At 42.7% G+C, this 17,937-nt stretch overlaps 1 protein-coding gene across 1 annotated transcript in view; it reads right to left on the minus strand.

The window, feature by feature from the left end:
* The window catches only part of CACNA2D4 (calcium voltage-gated channel auxiliary subunit alpha2delta 4), a 174,946-nt gene that overhangs the window by 95,020 nt on the left and 61,989 nt on the right, over positions 1 to 17,937 (minus strand). Inside the window, exons 24-27 of the mRNA XM_043967622.1 lie at positions 14,421 to 14,514; positions 12,619 to 12,714; positions 9,145 to 9,272; positions 3,868 to 3,930 (exon numbers count right to left, since the gene is read on the minus strand). Coding sequence (XP_043823557.1) covers positions 3,868 to 3,930; positions 9,145 to 9,272; positions 12,619 to 12,714; positions 14,421 to 14,514 — 381 coding nt within the window. The remainder of the gene's footprint in view (positions 1 to 3,867; positions 3,931 to 9,144; positions 9,273 to 12,618; positions 12,715 to 14,420; positions 14,515 to 17,937) is intronic.

Here is a 17,937-nt window from a genome sequence, read left to right on the forward strand (position 1 = left end):
GGATCTGCACAAGCCCAGAAATTCCACACAAAGCAGGTACCCCTGTCCCTGGCCTTGGTACCCTCTCCCACTCCAGACAGACCCGCTGTGCTTCCCGTCCTTGGGCCAACAAAGGAGTGAACAAAGCCAAAGGCAGTAGGAAGGCAGCGATGGGCTGGAAGATAGAATGTAAGAAGGCAGGGTGTGTGGGGGGGGGAAAGATAAGTTGAAAGTGGCCAACACATGATCCTTCCCCTGTCACATCCAGGAACCCTAGAGTCAAGAGCGATTGTCTGCAGTGAGTCAGACCAGAGGGACTAGGGACACTGTTTCCATGGCAACCTCCCATGGCTCGTCTTCAGTTCTGAGTTATAAAACATCCCCAAATACTTGAAGAGTGCAGAAGCCTGACCCTGGAGGACTCTGCCTATCTTACACCCTTTCCTTCTCAGGCACCACAGAAGACTGAGGGGAGATGAGGAAGGAGCAGCTCGAAGGAGCAGGTTGGGGCAACCTCTGAGCAACTGAGCCCTTTGAGGTCAAATTCTGTTCTGGGAATTAGGTGGGACTGGCTTGTGATGGCTTAGGGGGGAAAAGGTGGGGAGGGGCAGTCCAGAGACACTGAATCAACCTTCTAGTCCTCTGCTGTGCTTTGCTGTGCCATCCCTTCTTCATATCCCAGGATACAGAGCAGCTCAAGATTGTGACTCATGAAAAGAAGTGGTCATCCAGCACATTTGGCACCTCTTTTTTAGGCTTAGATGATTTCATCTCTCTCTGTTCCCTTAACTCACAACTCTGAATGAGCCCAGATGGAGCAAGGAACAGAGTACTGACTCTCAACTTCCCTTCATCTAGAAGCCCTCCAGCTTGATGAATGTCCACCATGGAGGCTAGTCAAGCCTTCCTTACCCTTTCCTGATCCCTCTTCAGAAAAAAGTGCAAGATACTCCCTAAGTCACTGGGCCAATGCCAGCTTGTCTTCGGGAGTAATTTAACCTTGGCTATATGAAGGCTGTGACACAGTTTTGCTGTGACCAAATCTTTCTCCCTTGCCAGACCCGAGTACTTGGCAAGATTCTTTCTCTATCCTACTCAGCCAGGACTCCATTGATTCCCACAAGGTTCTGTAGTCTAGGGCACTCTTTATGAACTCAGAGATGGTGAAGCTGCTGTGCTAACCTTAGCATATCACTTCTGGGGTTAAGTCAAGAGAGAAACACAAAATATGTTAAACATGATTGGGCTGTATAACCTATATTGGATCGCTTGCTGTCTTGGGGAGGAAAGGGAGAAAGGGAAAAAAATTTGGAACTCAAATCCCTACAGAAATCAATGTTGAAAACTATCTTCACATGTAATTGGAAAAATAAAGTAAAATACTATTAAGGAAAAAAAGGAGGGGCAGGAGGCCCCCCACCAAAAAGAACCACAAATGACAGAGAATTGTAGAGGGTGTTTTCACTTTCTCTTCCAGCATTTGGACCACAAATCAGGTTTGACCTTCAGGTAGCAAGACCCTCATCTCCTCCTTGAGTATGTCATTAGATACTTGATTTGATGTCTATGTCCTTGCAGAGAGACTGCCAGATCAGTGTTCAGAGCAGTAGGGCAGGGTGTGGGTTAGTAGGCATGGTGTAGCCAGGGCAGTGGCTGGAAGTCAGGACATCTGATTTCTAGTAATGACTATTGCCAACTAGCTGTGTAATCACAGTCATTACTTGACCTCTCTGGGCCTCAGTTTCCTTCTCCTGAGAAACAGGAGGGCTGGGTTGAATGAGGTGCCCAGGACCCTACTGAATCCAGGATTTTCTAGTTCTGGAAACAGTCACCTCTACTCAGACCTAAAGGAAAGCAGCACAGGGTCTTTCAACATTCATTTTCATAAGATTTAGAGTTCCAAATTTTTCTCCCTCCCTCCCTTTCTCCCCCCCCCCACAAGACAGCAACTAGGTTATATATGTACAATCCACAAGTGCTATCTTTATCAGTTTTTTCTATGGGTGTGGATAGTATGCTTCATCATCAGTTCCTTAGGATTGTCTTAGATCATTGTATTGTTGAGAGTAGTTAAGTCATTCACAATTGCTCACAGAACAATACTGCTGTCACTATGCACAATGTTCTCCTGGTTCTGCTCACTTCACTATACATCAGTTCATGAGTTTTTCCAGGATTTTCTGGGATCATCCTGTTTGTCATTTCCTATAGCACAATACCATTCCAGTACAAACATATACCACAGCTTCTTCAGTCATTCCTCAATTGATGGACATTCCCTTGATTCTCAATTCTTATCCACCACAAAGAGTTGCTATAAATATTTTTTGTATGATTTTTTCCCTTTTCTCTTTTTCATGATTACTATTGTTAACTGTTTCCCTTCTACCCTATTCCTTTTCCCATGATATTTATTCTATTATCCATCTTCTTTCATCTTATCCCTCTTCAAAAGGGATTTGCTTCTGTCTGTCCCCTCCCCCACTCTGCCCTTCCTTCTTTTGCTCCTCTCTCTTTATCCCCTTTCCCTCCTATTTTCCTGCAGGGTTAGAGAGATTACTCCACTCAATTGAGTGTGTATGTTATTCCTTCCTTGAGCCAATTCTAATGAGATTGAGGTCTTTGAGCCAATTCTGATGAGTGTTAGGCTCATTTACTGCCCAGATTAAATAGATTACTCCATGCAATTGGGTGCAGCACAGGGTCTTGAGCCCAAGAACCCTGTGGATAGCAAGACCTCCCAGACCACCATTGCTGCTTCCAGTCCAGCCCCTGCGGCCAGCTATGGTAGAGGTGAAACATGACAATTTGGCAGGAGCTAAGGCCCTGCCTTCTCAGCAGGCACAACTACTGAAGACCCGGAAAAGAAAGTATTTGCCACCAAAGCCCTTGGCATTGTCAAATGGTTTAACATCAAGCACAGGTAAGAGTTTTTATCAATGGAAATAGCATTACAGAAAGTGCCTTTGAATGGGACCTCTTATATATGTTCACTTTCCCTTCCCTACTCCTCCTTTCCCACTTAGAATGTGAGCTCCTTGAGACAAGGGACTGTCTTGGGTTTAATTTTTAAAAAAAAATTTGTATCCTTTAGCAGAATACATTGAACATTGTTGTTGTTCAGTTATTTCACAAAGAGTCCAACTCTGAGACTCCATTTGGGGGTTTCTTGGCAGAGATACTGGACTAGTTTGCCATTTCCTTTTCCAGTTCATTTTACAGGTGAGGAAACTGAGGCAAACAGGGTTAAGTGACTTTCCCAGGATCACACAACTAGTAAGGGTTTGAGGCTAGATTTGAACTCAGGAAGATGAGTCCTACTGATTCCAAGACCAGTGTTCTATTCACTACACCGCCTAGCTGCCCTACATTGAATATGATAAATGCATAATAAATGCTTCATTCATTCATTCATTCATTCATTCATTCATTCATTCATTCATTCATTCATTTTCCTCTGTCTGAAAAAGCTTTTCATTAGGTGGCTAAAAAAGGCACCAAATTAAGGAGAAGGGAAAGTGATTTGCACCCAGGGAGTCAGATAAAGAGGTGGGATTCTAATTCCAGTATCCCAGTTCCACCCAGAATCCTACAGAGCTCTCCATAGTATCCTCCAGACACAAGTCTAAGGCCCAGAGAAGGAGAAGAATTAGGGTGGAGCAGGGGATTAGGACAATAATTTCCAGGACACACCATTAAGTTCTCCATGGAAATTTCAGTCCCTTACACTAAGGAGCCTGGAGACTTTTCCCACCTTAGAAACTGCAACCAGAGAATATGTACCACATAGACTCTGGCCAGCTCCCTTGTGTGCCATGCCCCTCTCCCCCCACATGCTCTGTTGACTTTGGCTCTCGTCTTTGTAGGCCTCATGAAGGCAGCTCCTACCTGCAGCAATGGCTGTCTTCTTGTCCACAGTCACAGCCACAGTGGTGCTCACCGTCACAGATCCTGGGGAAACACAAAGGCATCACTTAGTCAAGTTTTCAGCAACTGGGAAGGAGGGGGAAAGTTTGAAGTCGGCCTGAGATGTTTTGCTACTTCATGCTCCTTCCGGGTTCAGTGATGGATATAACGCTATGCCCATGTTTGGAGTCTAAAACCCATATTGGGACAACATGGGATGGTTTGGGGAACACTGAGTTTTTAAAGTTGTCCTTCAGTCCAGCTATCAAATATACTCAAGTATACACATCAGTCAAGTCCTCCCCATCACCCCCATTCCATGTTAGTTCAACAGAGCCACAGCTTAGGTTTCCTGATGTCCCCCATCCTCTGCATATGTCCTGCCCTGAGGACTCTGTTTCCTTTGATTGCTTGCTATACTCCAGGGCCTAGTGGTTGGTGAACCTATGATGTCTTTTAAAATCAAGTGCAAATGTTATGCAATGCTGTCCAAACCATAGGAAGAAATCAGAACTGATCTCTCTTGACAGGTTCAGATCTTAACAGCTGAAAAGAAGGCTGTATAGAATTCTACATTAGTAGAATGTTCTCAATGAATGTTCACTAGTGAAGATGACGAACATGACAACCAATCAATAATGCCTATAACTTGACTTGAAGCCTGATACCATCGTCTCCCTGCCAGCCTTGTTGATAGGAATGGGGATTCTTCTTGTTTTTTCCCCTACATCTTTGTTCATCATTAAGCTAGGTTGCTAAGTTTCTATCAATGTTTTTTTAAGAGCAGAATTCAAGTGATAACTCCAAGCTCTTCATTGCCACAGAAAACCTGTGTGTGTGTGTGTGTGTGTGTGTGTGTGTGTGTGTGTCTCCTGTTGACCATGGTCTTCATCAGGCATTACAAAGCAATTAATAATCTCTTGTCTACACATCAGATCAGAATATGATGAATTCCAAGGAACTCCAAGATTCTTTTGTTATATGGAAATTTTGTTGCATCCAATTGTTGCCCAAAACAAACAGGTCCAAGATATCTTTATTGTTATGCTGAATATAGGTTTTATAGTGTGGCACACAGGAAGGTTGGACCACAATTTTACTGCATCTTCTGTGTTGCTAGACTACTGCCCAATGTATCACCTTATGAGGAGGCAGGAGAGTGTTCTAGTTAGAGTTCTGAAAGCGGGATCAGGAAGACCTGGGTTCAAATCCTGCCCTTGACATTAACTAACTGTGTAAGACAAACAAGTCAAGTCATTTAATCTCTGAGACTGAATTTCTTTATCTATAAAGTGAGGATAATGATAGAGGTAGTATCTACTTAATGGGGTTGTAGTGCTCAAAAAGGCATACTTTAAGGTGGCATAAAAATGTCAAATTATTATTTAATATCAATATCATTATTAATATTTTTAATGAGCTAAAGACAGCCTTGTAATCTAAAACACTGTGATTCTAGGAGCTCACAATGAACAAAGTTGGTGCAGAAGGTCTCCATCCAGGACCTTGTCATTAATGAAGAGCTCATTCCATAGAATTCCATGGTATATCCTGAAAGTGGCATTTTTGAAATCAGCTGGCCTTGGCCTGGTGGTTCCTAAATTGCCTTTCACAACAAGCTGTGTACACATGTTTTGCGTGACATAGCCATTTAGGATATGTTAAAAGAAGAAAATAAGAAATTCCTGGGAAAACGCTATCTCTAAGGATCTTGGGGATTTCAGGTCCTCCAGCCGGGCCCATCATTTTTTAGGTACCGAAAGTGTTTAAGTGACTATTGAAACATTGGTGTGCTTGATGCTGTTGTGGGGCTGCTGCTTCCCAGATGAGAGGGATAAGAGATGAATTAAGGAGGGAGAGTAAAAGGCCCCCAAGAGCCTTCTGAGTGTTTAGCATCAGCAGCAAAAGATAGTGCAATGAGAGTAGAAGCCCCTTCCCCAGCCCCACCCCATTGCAAAGAGCAATGGTTTAGATGTTCAGAGGCATCAGAGGATGTCTCTTTCAAACCTAGGGCCATGCTCCTCTCTGCAATTTTCTTTTGTACGTGCTAATCTTTTCCTCTTTCTGGATCTGAATTCGACAAGCATTTATTATCAAGGTAAGTGTATACCAGATTTAGACTCTAGGGTTCATCTAGTCAAACTCTCATTTTACAGATGAAGAAACTGAGGCCCCAGGGTCACAGAACTTGCCAATGACCAAGGTAGGCTCTGAAGTCTTGGCATTCTTTCCACTGTCCCACAGTGAACATGCATGTGCATGAGTTATGGAGATGTGCAAATACCCAGGTAAAGAGAGAATTAATCTCTTCTTAGCTTTGCCATTCCCCACTGGCCCATTTTTGGGTTGCCAAGCCTCATTCTCTTTTCCTTGCTGCTCAGTTCCCCACCCACCTGCCCTCCTACCTCAATGCCACAAAAAGCTTCCCAGGCAGTCAGCAGGCAGAGTCCTGGTGACAAAGCGCAGGTGGAGAGCTGGTTTCGGGGACAGCATCTGGGGTGGGGTAGGGGAGAGTAAGAGACCCAGTGCTGTGGCTAGGAAAACCCCCAGGGGACACTATTTTGAACCATCCTTTCCTCATGAAGCCTCCACAACATTATAGGAGGCTGCCCCAGGGGGATGGTTACAATGTTGGTCTTCTGACTCAGGAACAGTAAAGGGGATCCTTAAGGAGTAAGAGGAATTCATAGGGAATTGAGGCAATATGACCAAGAATCCTTTGACGTACCTGGGAAAGAGTCCTTAGTTCCAACCCTTACTTTTTTTTTTTCAATTAGAAACTCTTTTATTTAGTAAGCCCAACCCTTACTTTTGATGGATGGAGCAGGGCAAAGGGAGGGAAGAGGGAGACTTAGGTGCAGAACATCTGAAGGTAGAAGGGATTTGGGGTAGAGAGAAGTGGGGAGGCTCATGTGGGGACCCCACTGGTACAAAGTAGTCTTAGACCTACTTTTCCTAACCTATGAATGGAATTCCTATGAAATTGCTATGAATTTCTTTGATATACAATCTCTACCACCTTCACCAGACAGCAACTTTATTTTGAAAAAAAAAAATAGCAAGACTGAGTAACTTCTTGCTGTCTCAGATTCCTGAGTTAGCCCAAGAGGCCAACTGGAGTCTCCTAGAAGCTGGGCCTCTTCCATGTGTTGTCTCCTTGTAAGAGGCTAAAATTCTAGCTATACTATCTAAAATATCTAATGAGTGGTCACCAATAAATTATAAGCTTTAGCAAGAGTTTAGACTTTTAAGCATTTATTAAGGAGAATAAGAATTTGGTGGAGAGAGAGAGAAAGGCCTAGATTCATCTATCTATCTCGAGGAGCTACAGTTCTACTCCTAGCGAAAGAGAGCAAGAGAGCCAGCCTCACCCCTTCTTCCTCCCACAAGCAAACGTCACTTCCTGATGCCAAAGAAAAGCCACATGGCTTGCCCTCAGACGCCTTCTCCTCATGGTGGAACTTTCCTACAGTAGTCTCCAGCAGGGGGCATCATTCCAATCATTACATCCTTGAACATTTTGCCTTTGACTGCCCCTAGGGTTACTTGAAGAGTAACTCGGTAGCAGTGGTTAGTAGGAGAGATCCAAACTAGGGTGCATTGTAGTTTTTCCCTCCTTGTCCCTGACTCTGACAAGCCACTTTCATTCATTTGCTGGTGCAAAATTAGTTGTAAAAGCTCCTTTGGTTAATTCCATCCATCCTGCCTCAGTCTTAGCCCCTGCACACTTCAGTCCTGATTCCTAGCTGCCTCTTTCCTCATTCCAAGAACTTTTTGGCCATCTGTGATTAGTGTTGAACTAAGGAGAGAGAGAGAGAGAGAGAGAGAGAGAGAGAGAGAGAGAGAGAGAATAAGAAGAAAGAATATCTCACAACAATGAGATATCAGCAGAGTGACTGCTGGTAATTTTTCAAGGAATCCTCAGTTAGAAAAATACAGCCCTACTAACCAGCTGTGTGACCTTAAGCAAGTCAGTTCACCTCTATAGACTCCATTTCCTTATCTGTAAGAGAAGGGGATTAGACTTGATCTCTGAAGTCCCTTCCAGCTTTGACTGTGGGGATACCCTGATTTTGGTCATTTTCTCAGGCTAAGGGAGCACCAGTGATCTACCAGCTCTAGAAACTGCTCTACTGCTTGACATATAGGAACTGACGCTATGGAGGTCCAACTCTGCCTCTGTCAGTAGACTTTGCCGGGGTCCTTAATATTCCTTAGGTTAGGTAGCCTACTTAACAATTAGATTCACAGGATCATGTATTCAGGGTTGGTAAGATCACTGAGTTTAACACACTTGTTTTCCAGATGAGAAAACTGGGGGCTAGGGCAGTCAGCGTGACCTAGGAAGCTAAGGTTCCTGAGCTCATCAGTGGTAGAGCTGGCCCAGGTGTCCTGACCCACAGTCTCATGCGCTTTCCACTAAGCCGTCTGCCTTTCCAGATGATCGCTTTAGGCATTTGCAGAATGATGTTGAGGAAAGAATGCAAGACCTGAAGAAGACCTTGCTTCAGATGTTGGCTCTACCCCTCATTCCCTAGGCGATCTTGAGCAATTAATTTACTCAGTCTCTCTGGGTCTTCGTTTTTCTTCTGTGAAACGAGGGAGTTAGACTAGATGACCTCTAAGGTGCCTTCCTTTCCTAAATCTTTGATACTGTGATCTGGGGGAGCATGATTATCTTTTCATTTTATGGCCACTAGATGGCACCATAGTGCATAGAGTGCAGGCCCTGAAGTCGGGAAGCTCATCTTCCTGAGTTCAAATTTGGCCTCAGACTGGTACTAGCTGTGTGACCCTGGGTAAGTCACTTAACCCTATTTGCCTTTGTTCTTCATCTGCAAAATGAGCTGGAGAGGGAAATGGCAATAACTCAATAACAACTAACCACAAAATAGGCATGGTACAGAGTTGAATCATCTGTGTTAAATCATAAAGTGTCCAAAGCAGAGTTGAGAAGAGGATCCAAGAATTCTAGATGCTTTCCCTTAGGGTTTGTTAACTTTCTCATGCTTTCTGTGGAATAAGAAAAAAGGAAGGGCAGCTAGATGGCGCAGTGGATAGAGCACCAGCCCTGGAGTCAGGAGTACCTGAGTTCAAATCCGGCCTCAGACACTTAACACTTACTAGCTGTGTGACCCTGGGCAAGTCACTTAACCCCAACTGCCTCACTTAAAAAAAAAAAAGAATTAAAAAAAAAAAAGAAAAAAGGAAGAAATCCTCTGGTCACACCCTTAATAGTGGTACTAGGATCTGAGTTACCTGCTTCCCCACCAGAAGGGATGCTGAAGACAAAGCTACCTTCTGGATGCTCTGCAGCCTGTCGGTACCAAAGCGGGAAGTGGTCCATGGTGAAGATGCTTGATTTTTCTTCTAGGGTCAGGAACTTCCTGCAATGAGAGCATCTTTTCAGAAATCTGTGAGTCTCTCATCAGTCAATCAAGAAACATCTATTATGTGCCAGGGACCTTGCTCAGTGCTGGAAATACAAAGAAAGACAAAAAAAGTCCCTGCTCCCAAGCTGTTCATAGTCTAATGGTGAAGATAACATGCGAGTGATATACAGGATAAATTAGGGATAATTTCAGAGGGAGGATTAAGGAGGGGTAGGAAAGGCTTCTTGAGGAAGGTAGAACTTCTTCTGAGATTTTTTTTTTTTAGTGAGGCAATTGGGGTTAAGTGACTTGCCCAGGGTCACACAGCTAGTAAGTCTTAAGTGTCTGAGGCCGGATTTGAACTCAGGTCCTCCTGAATCCAGGGCCCGTGCTCTATCCACTGCACCATCTAGCTGTCCCCTTCTTCTGAGATTTGAAGGAAACAGTTTGTTATGAAAATCTTTTCAAATTTCCATTTTTATCTGTTTTATTGTCCTATTTTTATCGTTAAATGATCCTGGGATGAATTTACTTAGTTGGATCTCTTAGGGTCTTAGATGGATTTTAGTTAGGATTCTATATGGTAAATATTTAAATTGGAAAGCTTCATACATATAGAATCTCAGAAACAGAAGAGAATTTATATTCCAGCCTCTGTTGGAATAAGAATCCCCTCTACAATGTTCCTGACAAATGGTCATCTGGCCTCTAATTAAAGACCTCCAATGATGAGAAATCCACTGTCTCTTGAGCCGCTTTTGGACACTGACATTTCCTCCTTTATATACCTGTGAGGCCAAGCAGAACAAACTAATTCCTATTCCAAATCACGGCCCCTCAAACATTCAAAGATAGTTTCCCATCTTCCCTAGGTTGAACAATGGTTAGCTTTTAAAAGCTGTTTCTCATATGGCATGGCTTCTAATCCTCACATTCCATTGAAGGATTAGTTGAAGAAACTTGGGTTAGAACTGCCTGATGTTGGATATTACATATTCAACACTGTTTCCCACACTGATAGAGGGGAACACTGGCAATGATAAATTCAAATAGTGGTTAATTTGTTAACTTCTCCCTCTCTCTCTGTCTTGCTGTCTCTTTTTCTCTCTCCCCCATCTGTCTGTTTTGTCTCTTTATCTATCTCTGCTTCTCTCATCAGATATTGTGCTAGAGATCTTTCTTCAAAATTGCCCATCTATACCAAATGAGAGCAGGGAAGTCTAACCTAATAGTCCCGTGTAGAGGCAGAGAGAAATTGACATGAGATTTTTAAAAAGGTCTATGGAGAGGCTACCAGATGGATGCATGAGAGTTTATGATGAACTCACATGACAGAAAGGGCTTAGGCTTCCTCAGAAATAGTTTAGGTGAATAGTTAGTTTAGTTTAGCATCGAGATTTTATCCCTTCCTTGGACAGCAATGGTGGCAAAAAATTGGCAATACCAAGAATTTATGTACCTCCCTTTATAACATCCACAATTCCTGTGCAGCTATCCAGCTTGGCCTCAGTTATTCAGTGATTGCCCAGTGCCCTTCCTAGTTTGATCAGAAGTGGAAAGGAATCCAGGACAAAACCTTCACCACTTTAGCTTCGTCATCCATAAAACGAAGGGGTTGGATTAAATGATATCTCAGATCTCTCCCTGCTCAAAAATTCTAGGATCTATGACTGTGGGTCAAGTTAAAGGATGGGCTGGAGATAGGGGAAAGGGAAGATTAGGGTTGGAGCAGTCAGCAGTTCAGCGACTGTACTGAGACCTGGTCCAGAGAAACCAGTTGCTGACTTTCCGATCTCATTCTCAAAAATGGCACACTGTCAGGAAATTCCTCCAGGAATTCTTGCTCTGTTATTTATTCCCTTTCCAATTAGGCTATAGAGTAGAGCACCCTTTTGTTGTTTATCATCTCTCACCAAGATGGGAGGAAGGAGTGAGGTTGTCAGTGTGTGATACAACTAAAGTTGGTTATATAGGACTCTTCAGTTTTGCTTAGATAGTGTGAGTTCTGTCTTTGGGCATATTAGCAATGGAGCTCCATAGCTAAATGGATCCTAAAGTAAAAGGAAAAATAGGGGTGGGTGTAGTGACCATAGAAGTGAAGGGAAACAGTGTCAGATTGACCTAACAGCCATCTTACTGCTTTCTCCTGAAATTCTCTAAAATTTATGGGTCTCATGTTTCTGATGCAAAGCCACCAGGTGGTGCTGTTTCCCACAGCACTCTCCACATTTGACTTGGACCTTTTCATTACTATGGCAACAGTCATGGAAAGCCACTGGGACAATGGCATTATTAAATCTTCAAGCCATTTGGAGGACATTGATCCTTAAGCCCACAACATGATCCACTGATGATGGGTTCTGGGAATCCTTTAAAGGTCCATTAGACCAGAGAAAAAACTCCCTAAGCTCCATATATATGTGTATATGTATATATGTGTATGTGTATATATATATATATTTCTTTCTTCCTTTCCTTCTTCCTTTCCTTCTTCCTTTCCTTCTTCCTTTCCTTCTTTCTTTCTTTCTCTTTCTTTCTTTCTTTCTTTCTTTCTTTCTTTCTTTCTTTCTTTCTTTCTTTCTTTCTTTCTTTCTTCCTTCCTTCCTTCCTTCCTTCCTTCCTTCCTTCCTTTCTTCCTTCAGGGCAATGAGGGTTAAGTGACTTGCCCAGGGTCACACAGCTAGTAAGTGTCAAGTGTCTGAGGCCAGATTTGAACTCAGGTCCTCCTGACTCCAGGGCTGGTGCTCTATCCACTGCACCACCTAGCTGCCCCCTCCAGATATATCTTAGGAGAAGGGATTGTATGATTACCACAGGGCTTGAAAGATACACTCTGAGAAAGCTCAGATCATAAGATTTTGTAGAAATTTCCCCTTCCAGGGCCTGGGAATAGTTCATAATAATGAAGTAGAGGACCTTGACCTACATCTTTGGTGGCCATATTTTTCAAACCAACAATTGGGACACATAGTCTAATATTAAAGTCTTTTAAAAACTTTTTGGTCATTTGGCTTAGAACATCAATAGGACATTTGGATGCTGTTTGTCCCTTAGGCACAGCCCTCGACTTCTTAACACATAGCTTGTCACTTTGAGGTAAATACACTTAGACCCAAAAGGGAAAATCTCTTTACTGTTTCCACACATGACCTTCCTCATTCCTTTCTCTCCTTGTTATTTTCACCTCCCAGCTATGTCTGTTACAGGGTTCTTAGGTTCTTATTCCTTTGTTCATAAGGAGAGTCTTCATCCTGACTTGAATCAAAGTCCACTTTTTGTTACCACCCCTATTTAACCTAGGAACAAGGTCTTGGTCTCTTCTGTAGTTCTCTGATCTCTGAGGTTGGTCAACCGAGCTCACCTGTTAGAGACTCTCTCAGGGCTCACAAAGAGGCTGCTTCTCATGAGGCCAGCCCGGGTCCCCAGGAAGGCCATGTCCACCACATCCTCAGATTTACTGTGGAAGAACCAGGGAAGGAAAAAGGTTAATTCTTGAAGCTGGGACACAGTCGTTGCTGTTGCTTCCTTGGTTTATGAAAGTGGGCAGAAAAGAATATGGTGCAGGCATGAATGCCTTTTTGGGCCATCTCTTTTACTCTTAGTCTCCAGATCTGACTTTTGGGAAGGCTCTTTGGGTAAGCTTCATTCCCAAAGAGTTGACACTGCAAACTGCCCACACTAAGTACTACTTCAGGTAGGTCCAGGCTTTTTTATGAAATTCTTTGCCTTCCTTATTCATCCCACTCACTCTCTATACTTTCTTCCACAGCTTACCCTTACCCTTCCTTACCCTGCTCACTTGGCTGCTGGGGAGTTGGGACTTTAAGAGATAGTATTCAAGGGAATTCATTATGGGATACTCTACTCCAGGTTTTAGGCGAATGAAAGATGAAGAGGCAATGACTTGTTACCAAAATGTAAAAACACCTTCTAATAGAGCACATTTTCAAAATATTTCTCATGTTACCACAATAATCCCTACGGGGAAGAAGTATGGTGCCAGGTCTGAGAGCCACCACTTCTAATTTCAATCAACATTCTTCTTTGACTAAAGTCTAATATTGTTTAGGTTTTGCCAACTTCTTTCTAGACTGATGGGTCCAAGTAAATCAACACCACTGTCTTTAAGAAGATTTTATCACTAGAACCCTACATGTTTGGGATGTTTAGGGCTATTCCAAAGGTGGCATTGCCTTCTGTCATAATATGGCATCATGAAAGCACTGGTAATTGTCCTTGCAATGTCAATTATCTCTGACATGGCCCAGTTCTTACCCTCAGGGATTAAGGAGATGAGTTTGTTTCTGCAGCCTCCTTAAGCAATTCTATGGGGAAGGTTGCTCAATATGCAGAAGCACCAAATAATACCATCTGGTGGTAATGAAGTGTATTGGGGCAGGAGTAAAATTAAAACCTATCAGCCTGAAAACTGGGAGAAGTGATATAGGGTGAACCAGGAGGGATTCTCTACTCTCCTACTCTCTATGTCCAGCCTTCTGTCTATCTGCTTTAATCTCTCTCTCTCTTTCTAGCTCTATTCACACACACACACACACACACACACACACACACACACACACACACAGATAGCCATTTTCCTCCTTTTCTCTAGTACTGCTACCACCACCATCTTCAGATACTATTCCTCTGGTCAAAATTGTCAAATTTTTCTGAGGAAACCTAGAGTGCCAAGGCATGCCAAAGACATCTTCACAACTTATTGAAGAGCCCTTCATATTTTTTTTGGAACTTCTTTAGGCTGCTTAGATTGACCTTTCTGGGGCCCTGTGACTAAAGGAACTCTTATGATTGGTTCAGGAGTATGATTCTATTTTTAGATAGAATCACCCACAGGTTGTTTGGGCATGTGGTCTGTGGGGGGGCAATGTGCCTTTTAACATTGTTAAAGGGTAGGGATGGTTGCACCTGAGAACCTTGTCTGGAGGCCTGAAATCCTAGAGAATTGCTCGGCCTGCTATGTAGAAGAAAATTCCACCCTCTACTGCCTCTATCATTTTACATAATGGAGGAGCCAAGAGGAGATGTATAATTTTCTGAACAACCAGTTAAGTAGGAAGCCCAATTCTAAGGCATGCTTGGTTTTGGGAACCTGAATATCCCCAACTTCTTGCTTGGATCTTCACATCTCTTCCCACAACATACTCAGATATGTTAAGGGCTAACGCTGTCCAGTAGGCTTCCATTGGGGCGGTCACCACGGCATCAAACAGGACCTCTTGTACCAGTTCTTCATCACCTACAGTAAGTAAAATCACTATTTCACAAAGTAAAAGGAGACTAGAGCACTCTCGTTCTCACCCACCATCCTGCCCATCCCACCCAAAGGCATAGTCTCTGTTTGCTCTTTCAGGGGTCTTCCCTTAATTTAGGAAGTAAGAAAAGAATGGGCTAGGCTAAGTTAGTCTAGAATTGTCTCAACTCTACCTTACTAGAATAGAATAGAATAGAATAGAATAGAATAGAATAGAATAGAATAGAATAGAATAGAATAGAATAGAATAGAATAGAATAGGATAGAATAGGATGGAGTAGAACAGAACAGAACAGAACAGAACGGAATAGAATAGAATAGAATAGAATAGAATAGAATAGAATAGAATAGAATAGAATAGAATAGAATAGAATAGAATAGAATAGAATAGAATAGAATAGAATAGAACAGAACAGAACAGAACAGAATAGAAAACCTTATAGATCATTTAGGCAAATGTACTCATTTTACTAGGTAGATGAAGAGCTTTGCCCAACATCATGCAGCAAGCTATTGGTAGAAAAGGGACTGAAAACCAGGATTTCCCATTCTAATGGACTTTTCATATAGTATAGGGGTGTGTGTGGTTGACTGGGATGTCCCTAATCAATTAATTTCACCCCCCCCAGCTTAGTTGATGACATGATGGATAGACCAGGTGATAGAGACAGAGAGGAGTTAGTATTTCATAGGAAGGGCACATAAGGCTTTTCACATTGTTATTCCTTTATATATCTTCCTCAATGAAATTAGGACAGTTGGCCATAGGCTAGCCAAAGACTGGCCGTGTCCTGCATGACTTTTAAAAAGCTAGCTTGCCAACCCTTGAGAGAGAAAGCAGCATCAAGGAATGTGACAGCTGGCAATCTAAAGAGAACTACCTGTGGAGGAAAACCCCCCTTTTTTGCCTTTCCTTTTGTGTCTTCTTTACCATAGAGCAACAGGTAAGGAGGGAAACACGTGTTTCCTATATGTGTGCCTCTTTACCTAGCTTATTCCATGTACATTATCATTTTTTAAAAATTGATGCTGTATGTATTTGTTGGAAAATTCACCTTAGGTTTACGTATGTGTGCATGTTCATGGCCCTTTTGGTAACTAGTCATTCAGGAAGCATTTATTAAGTGTCTACTTTGTTCCAGGCACTGTGCTAAGGATACCAAGAAAGGCAAAAGATAGTCCCTGCCCACAAGGAGCTCACAGTCTAATGTAAGAGACAATTAAACAAGTATATACAAACAAGCTACATACAGGATAAATAGGAAATAATTAACTGAGGGAAGCTATTGTTCTTATTAGGCCATCTTAGTAAATATCTTTGTTTTGAGCCAATGTGATCTATTGGCTGACTATTATCACTACTGGGGGTCTCATGATCCATAGTTTTGGAGTGTTGACCCACAGAGTACTTTGAACCTGAGGTAGTAGTTAGCCCCCTGAGGATGCAACTTGTAAATGCGAACGAGAGGTTGTGTGGGTCTGAGTAAGATTTCCTATTTCCTAGCATTTCCTCCCATTTCCTAAAACTGGGAGGCCTCAGTGAAAGTAACTAGTATGGAGTATGGGGTGTGGAGCTACTTAAGAAATTGGGGAGGGGAGGCGGCTAGGTGGCACAGTGGATAGAGCACCGGCCCTGGAGTCAGGAGTACCTGAGTTCAAATTCGGCCTCAGACACTTGACACTTACTAGCTGTGTGACTTTGGGCAAGTCACTTAACCCCCATTGCCACCCCCCACACAAAAAATCCTTCCTTCTACAGGAAACATTCCCCACCCCCTCTAAAAAAGAAAGAAAGAAAGAAATTGGGGAGGGGCTGCTGCTTTTGAGAGGTGACAGAAAGACCTAATAGTTCTTTTGTTTCTCAGCAGATGACTTTACTGACAAAATGGGGACCAGGTCTCATAAGCTCTTTGATTTTCCCTATTCCATGCCTCAAGTCCCTCTCTATTTCTCTCTCTGAGAAAGAAGGGTTCCTTTTCCTTGCCAAAGACAAACTCTTTATTTGTACCTTTAATCCTATCCCCTCCTATCCTCCTCCTATCTTCAGGAACTCAGTTTATCTCTTCATCTCCCACTCACTTCTCAACCCCATACAATCTAGTTACTAAATCTAAAAGTTACTACATCTTAATTGTCATCCTGCATGATCTCTCGTGGCTTTGGCTATTGTTGATCACCCACTTCTCCTGGATACTTATTTATCCTTTGTTTTTTTCAACACTGTTCTATGTTGTTTCTCTTTCTGTCTTACTGACTGTTCCTTCTTAGTCTCCTTTGCTGAATCACCATTTATTTCTCAACCCCTAAGTGTGGGCATCCCCTCAAAGTTCTGTCCTTGGCCCTATACTCTTCTTTCTTTATATACTCTCCCTTGGTGATCTCATCACCTCTAACCATCACTATCAATGATTCCCAGATATATATTGTTGTACAAATAGGGGGTCATTTCCAGTTGTCCTGATCTATATCTTGCCACTGGACCCAGATGACTCTGGAGGAGACTGATGAGGCTGGTGACTTTGCACAGTCCTGCCTCATTTAAATCCAATTCACTACAAGTCATGACACCAACTCCCCAGTGTTATGGTCCTCTTCATGAACGAAGGACTAACAACAACAACAACAACAAGCAATTGTACAAATGATTTGGGACAAGGCATAATTTTGATAGTGTTTCATTTTGTGAAACCAGTGGTTCTCCATGTGTGCTTCTAAATGCCAGTGGCTGCCTATTATGTTTGGGACCAAATATAGAGTCCTCTTTTTGGCATCTGAAGTCCTTCACAATGTGGTTCCAGCCTCCCCTTCCATCCTCCCTCTCATGCACACACACAGTCCAGATAAACTGGTTCTCACAGATGACACTCCATCTCTCATCTCTGCCTTTGAAATGACTCTCCTCTGTATCTGGAATGCATAGAATTTCTCTTCTCCTGCAAGACTCAGATCACATGATACCCTTTGCAGGAAGCCTTTCCTCATCCCCTAGTCCCCTCCCCCACCCCTCACTGCTACCTCTACGCCCCCCAATTATCTTTTGTTCATTTTGTATATGGTACCAGTTTTGACACATACTAGCAGCGTGACTTAGGCCAAGCCACTAACCTATTATTTTGAGCTCTAGGCGACTCTAAATTGTAGAGAAGCTGTCAACATGCATTGGTAGAAGAAATGTCCTCATCTGGAAGTTCTCTAAAACAATAAAAGTACAGGTCTAATCTCTATTCCTGTATTTTATGTGTCTGTTTATGTGCACATTTCTCCTCGAATAGAATGTAAGTTGCTTGAGAGCAGGGACTTTTTTGTGTCTTTCTTTGTACCTCCAGCACCTAACACAATGTCTGGAACATAGTAATTTGTTTCCATGGGCTTCAGTTTCCTTAACTGTAAAATGGGCACAAATAATTC

This window comes from Dromiciops gliroides, chromosome 5, assembly GCF_019393635.1.
Source record: "Dromiciops gliroides isolate mDroGli1 chromosome 5, mDroGli1.pri, whole genome shotgun sequence".
Classification (NCBI taxonomy): domain Eukaryota; kingdom Metazoa; phylum Chordata; class Mammalia; order Microbiotheria; family Microbiotheriidae; genus Dromiciops; species Dromiciops gliroides.